Here is a 6,068-nt window from a genome sequence, read left to right as displayed (position 1 = left end):
GTTCTTAATATGTTTCTTAAAATCATCATAGACCTGGGCCTTATTCCAAGAACTACTGTCCACTTCTCTCTTTTTACTTCAAGTGAAGAAAGAACGTCGTACTGTTTGTAAATATTTTTCGAATGTGGAGTAAAAAGTGGAAAGTAGGAAGTGCGGAGTCGTTCTTGGGATAAGTTAATTTTGTTTCATTTTCTCCTCCCTTTTTTTTTCAGGGTCTCAAGAAGCTCGTTTGATTCTCATTTCCAGGATGTTCCGCAAAGTCCCCCGTATTTTCTTCCCCATGATCTGGTTTAGTAACCGTGCCACTATGCCAGCCTCTATGTCCGGGGAACTACAGCTTCTACTGTGGGTACCCTGTATATCTCTTGTATTCTGTGCTGTGGTGTTCCTGCTCGGGGTGGGACTCATAATCTACTCTATGCTATATCAGAGGGAGCTTCACCAGTAAGTATTAGGGAGCTACAGTCTTAACCAGTAAGTTTAGTGTTAGTTTGATAGAGGGAACTGTAACTGTTAGGGTCTTAAGTCTTAAGGTCCCGAAATCGAAGAGAGAAGGTAGACAGGATAAGAAGAAAGCCAGCCGTTTCGAGAACAATTATCTTTTCAGGTTAAAATCCGCCCCGGGCGGGAATCGAACCCGCGGCCGAGGAAATCCAGATGGTAACCAAGTTCAAATTCGGGGGCGCTACGCCTCTCATCATGGCATGTCGCAATGGTCACAAGGAAATAGTCGAGTATCTGGTCAAAGAATGTAAGGCTGACGTTGAAGAAACGGGAGCAGGTAAGTCCGTTTAGATCGCCTTAAGGAGTTAGGACCGAATTAGGCGATTTATAACACCTTAAGGACCGATTTAGAAGGCCTTAAGGACCAAATTAAGGCCTTAAGGACTGATTTAGACCGACAAGTAAGGACCAATATCCGTCAGATCACGCTCCATTCATATTATTTTTCATCGAACGGACAAATATTTTACAGGGGGATTAGCTTGAATGACTGTCGTGAATTTGGGAATACTCCCATTTACTTTCTCTGGGCCTCCTGTACTATTTCTGACATATCTATAATTTTTCTTTTTACTCTGGTAATGCTGCCACTGGTAATGCCGCCACTGCCGCCACTCGATTAAAGTAGCTACTCAATTGTCCTCACGAGGCTGAATGCATCCCGAACTCCAAGCACAGAGCCGAAAAAACCTCGGCCCCGTCGGGAATTGAACCCGGGCCTCCTGAGTGCAAGCCTAGTTTGATAAACCTAAAGTAATGGGTGTAAAGCTGTAAAGTCTTACCTCCTGAGATCCCAAAGCTTGACGGAATTATCGAAACTGGCCGACACAAACAGCTGAGGATCTATAGGAGACCATCTGACACTCTGAACCCATTCCTTGTGTGAAGAAAATGTACTCTTTACTATGGCACCCTCTGAAAGAGAGAAAACAGTGCGATTTTTAAGGGAAATATCCTTTGAAGAGAGAAGAAATCATTAGAGGGTAGCATAAGAAAAGAGAAATACAAAAAGTTACTTAAAGATTTTTTTTTTTAGAGAGAGAGAGAAAATGTCTCATTCATCTGATGCATACCCTATTTTGATGCTAATAAAATAAAGGGTTAATGATCTACAAGGTTTTACCTTTTACTTTGGGGTCATACAATCGGATTTGCTTATCAGCGGATGCAGTTATCACCAGTTTAGAGAGCGGAGAATAATGCACGTCAAAGAAGGATTTGTTGCCGACAATTTCACTCTTCATGCCACCCAGCTCAGCGTCCCAAATCTTGAGCGTATGATCCCAGGATGAGGTGATAATCTCATCCACCGCTGTCCATTGAACGGCTGAGATGGCCTCCTTGTGACCTTTGAGAGTGATGAGAGGGGTCTAAGAGAAGAACAGGAGGAGAAGGCCAAGATTCAATTAAAACAGCAAAGTTACTCCCTTCCTCTATAGAGAGGAAATATTCAAATATATAACTTGTTTATGCTGCTGGGACAGGACTAAAAAGTCTCTTTACCCCAGCAGTCTAACCAAGGTCTTATTGGGGTCTATGGGTCTAACCAAGCAACCTATATTGACATATTACGGGGAACATCCCCCAACTTTCTCTGGAATCCGTTTAGTAATTCTTTATTCTACCAATTCTCTCATTCCCTCTTAGTACATTTTAACACTGTTTGAATGTGATTTTTGTTTACCTTCAAGAGACAACACATTGTAATAGTAATAAAGTTACCAGGAAATTCTAGAATTAAAACTCACCCTGGAAGAGGCAGACGAGTATTCTTTCTTCCTCTTCTTACTCGTAGTTCCTTCATCTCCATTTTCACTCGGATCTCCTCTCTCCTTGCTGATATCAGCCGACCAGATCTTAAGCAGGCAATCCCATCCTCCAGTAGCAAACTGTTGGCGAGACTCACTAACAGTGACTGTTTCTAGACCTCTCTCATGACCTCGACAGACATGAATACATTCGATCGAATTGGATTCGACTTTCCATTCCCAAATCATGGCTGTCTGATCTGTGGACACACTAGGAGCAAAAAAAAAGGTAGTTATTTAGTGGGATTGCAAACTTTCGACATGAATACATTCGATCGAATTGGATTCGACTTTCCATTCCCAAATCATGGCTGTCTGATCTGTGGACACACTAGGAGCAAAAAAAGGTAGGTATTTAGTGGGATTGCAAACTTTGAGTCAGAGTGGTTTTCATTGTCACACTTGCCTTGCAAACTGGAAGTTGCAGGTCAGATTTCCCAATGACTTGAAGTGTTCTCAGACTTTAAGGGTTTGTTAGTTTTGTCTGGTCAGGAAGAAAATAAATAGCAGTCTAGATAGTCCAAAGCATCAATTGACCTAATCATGTAGCCATAGAATGGCCCTTAGACCCAGTCTATCATACACATTCTCACCTGATGAAGGCAGCATCTTTCCCATCATTGTACAGCCAAGCAACTCCCTTTACAGGTCCTCCATGTCCAGGAATGTTCAGTTTGTGTTCTCCCCGCCGAGTCCAAATGTGTACAGAGTGGTCATAACAGCCAGTCAATATCCTGAAGGAGAAACATTTCTGTTAGTTGGCCTATTATTCTGGAGCCATGTTCTTAAGGGACTACCACAAAAAATCCCAGACAAAGCCAAAAAAAAAATCCCAGAAATCCTTCAATTTTTAATATATTTTTTTTCCCCCCAAACCCCCCCCCCCCCCCAAAAAAAAAATAAAATCCCAGAAATCCTTCAATTTTTTATATTTTTTTCAATACCTTCTAGTCCTATTAACTGTGCCACAGACAAAATTTTTCCAAGGTGATGGCCCCAAGTAATTTTATTGTGTTTATTCTCCTAATATACCTCATCCGCTAATTTACATAGGTCATAGGTGAGATTTTTGCAGGCAACATTAGTGTTGCAAGAAAGCAACAATGACACCAGCACTACTTACCTACTGAATTTCGTAAAAATGTACATCTAGGTATTGTTGTAAATTTGTAATTATTGGTTATTAACTTGACTTCACAACTCTTTGAATTTTTTTTTTTTTTTTTTTTTTTTTTTAATTGAAAAATCTGGTGTGAACATCACACGACTTTCCTTATCCTATTGAATGGTGCTTATTTGGGTGTTCTGTTGTAACATTTACAATATCTCTAACCGTTTAGTCAGTATAGCTGAAAACCGCCAAAAAGCGGTCGAAACCCGCCAAAAAGCGGGTGAAATATCACCGAAAAGCGATCAATTAAAGCAAACGGTATAACTATGAACAAGTTGTCGTTGCAATGTTGACCCATTTGATGACCTATCCAGCCATAATATTAAAGTTTTACGCTTATACGTTCGGTTTGGGTTAAATTACATATCGAAAACCGCCAAAAGATGTAAATGGCAACGTTGCATCACATTTAGATAGAAAAATAACAACCAAATTTCAATGTTCTTTAAGAATATAAACCGGTTCCCGAGATATTGTTAAATAAATACCCGAAAAACCGCCCAAAAAAGCGGTTAAAATGACCGCGCAACCGTTGCACGGGTACATGAAACAAGAAGTTTCGTTACGTCGCTACCTTGTCACATTTGACAAGATACAATACCAAATTTCAAGTCTCTAGCTCTTAAGTTCTCGAGGTAATTTCAATTGTTTACACGAGACAGACAGAGCACAACAGACAGACGGACAGCACCACACACGGACCAATTGGCTGAACTTTGGATTATCGGCTCTAGGGGACCCTCAAAACGTGTTCTTGGCACTAAAATCTGACCATCTGTTGAAAATCTTGACCCGGATTATCACACTTACTTTCCTTCCTATCATAGGATAAGGGACAGTAAAAAATGAAAATTTTATTTTTACCTTGTAAAATCAACACTTCATTCTTAAAATTTACCAAAACTGCATCTCTACTTACTTAATGCTTACAAAAGAAAGAAGTTGAATGAATCAGTGCCTGCGGCAATTTTTTTTGACAAATTTTGTCTAAAATCTACAGAAATTCAGTAAAATTGAGAATTTGGTGAATATGACCAGAAATTCCTCAAAATTGTCTAAAATCCCTTCAATCTCTTAATATTTTTTTTTTTTTTTTTTTTTTTTTTTATCCAGATAGACCCGAAAATCCTTTAAGTAAGCACACTGTTCTGAGTAGACCTAAATAATAATGAGAGAATTATCTTTTTGAACTGTGTGTTAATGGATAAGCTTTATTCTTGTCTTTCTTCTCTCTTCTTCAGTCACCCTATCAACAATCTCTTAAAAAAAAAAAAAACATCAGGAAATAGAAAATATGTACCTTGACTGGGAATCAAACTTAGCATCTCTGGGGGAAGAGTCAAAACTCTTGTTGAATTGGCATTCAGAGAATGCTCTATCTACTCAAAATGTATAAAAGAAAAACAAATAGCTTTTACCAGTCATTGTGAAAGTCTATTGCTGAGACCCAATCATCATGGAGGATACAATCAAGAGGAGAGGGGGTGGGTGTACTTTCCAAGTACTCTACATCAATGACATTTTCACTGGAAATCCCTTTGCTTTCTAGAAAGCTGGTCACACTTGTACGTAATAGTTCTCCCGCTATGAGGAAGTCAAACTGAATGTCCTTGTAGTTGTCCTCATTGGAGTCTTCTGTAAGGGGAAAAAATCATACAGTGAAAAACACTAAAAAAATATAAGTTAACTTATTTTTAGAAGTAGTAGGTAGGTTCTACTGAAAATTATATTTCAAAAGAAGTTACTTCTTGGAGTGTACGTAAAATATATGATCATAGAAAAATATAGTAGAAACTATCTCACCTTTCAAAATTTCATTAATCAAGCTGTTCAAGCCTGGGACACCCAGATTTCCTTGCACTGCAAACACTAAGTCCGGGACTGCATACCTGAGAAAAAAACAAAATGAAGGTATTAATTTTTTGGTGTGTAATACTGTAACACCACATTAACTTAGATATACGAAATTGTGTTCTAGTGTACCCAGGCATGATGTATCTTTTCAAGTGCTAGAGGTCCTACCCAACTTGACCCATCACTATGGATCCTTTCAGTCTGGGAGCCTTCCTGAGTGTTGAAAAAGAGTACATTGTCACCTGTAAAGTACAACACTAAACTGAGAAATGGGTCACCGATTTGCCCCATTCTGCTGTAAAAACAATACACCTGGGTGACCCTACATTCTCCTAGATTGGTCGAAACTTACTTTTCTTGTTTGGTGAAGAATTTTAGTTGTACCTCTGATGGTACATCACTAGTTTCCACTGTGTTCTCTTCTTCTGCCATTGTCAGTGGTGATTACCCGAGTACAGCAACCACTGGGTTTGAGCTTTTCTGGCTCTTTCAAAAGACCAGGGGTCCTCTGATGGACTTCGTGAGCACTGAACAGGAAAATGATAATTAAGAACAACCAGAGTACCCACGGGCTACCGAAGGTCTTCCGTTGCACACTACAAGAAATTTTTTTAAATTTGAAACATACAAATCATTAAAAAAAAAATAAAATTTAATTACGGGTTTATTCGTAGCCCAAATGACCAAATTAAAATTTTTTTCGTATTTAACGATCCATGGCCCATGAGACG

The 6,068-nt window shown here is 39.1% G+C and overlaps 1 protein-coding gene across 1 annotated transcript; it reads right to left on the bottom strand.

The window, feature by feature from the left end:
* Positions 1-1,230: 1,230 nt before the first annotated feature.
* LOC103506284 (ribosome biogenesis protein WDR12 homolog) lies at positions 1,231-5,896 on the bottom strand. The gene is made up of 7 exons (XM_008470667.3): positions 5,690-5,896; positions 5,287-5,372; positions 4,902-5,118; positions 2,906-3,046; positions 2,253-2,523; positions 1,628-1,874; positions 1,231-1,419 (listed from the first exon to the last, which is right to left on the bottom strand). Exons 1-7 carry the CDS (start codon positions 5,767-5,769, stop codon positions 1,283-1,285), a joined length of 1,179 nt encoding a protein of 392 aa, XP_008468889.1. The 5' UTR covers positions 5,770-5,896; the 3' UTR covers positions 1,231-1,282.
* Positions 5,897-6,068: the final 172 nt, after the last annotated feature.

The sequence above is a fragment of the Diaphorina citri genome, unplaced genomic scaffold (assembly GCF_000475195.1).
Source record: "Diaphorina citri unplaced genomic scaffold, Diaci psyllid genome assembly version 1.1 scaffold225, whole genome shotgun sequence".
Classification (NCBI taxonomy): Eukaryota; Metazoa; Arthropoda; class Insecta; order Hemiptera; family Psyllidae; genus Diaphorina; species Diaphorina citri.
This window is presented reverse-complemented; position numbering and strand designations above follow the sequence as displayed.

Coding starts and splice junctions, on each gene's coding strand:
- LOC103506284 (XM_008470667.3), bottom strand. CDS start 5,769: ATGGCAGAAGAAGAGAACACAGTGGAAACTAGTGATGTACCATCAGAG. Junction 2,524..2,905: donor AAAGATGCTGCCTTCATCAG/GTGAGAATGTGT, acceptor TTTTGCTCCTAG/TGTGTCCACAGATCAGACAG. Junction 1,420..1,627: donor GTATGACCCCAAAGTAAAAG/GTAAAACCTTGT, acceptor TCTCTCTTTCAG/AGGGTGCCATAGTAAAGAGT.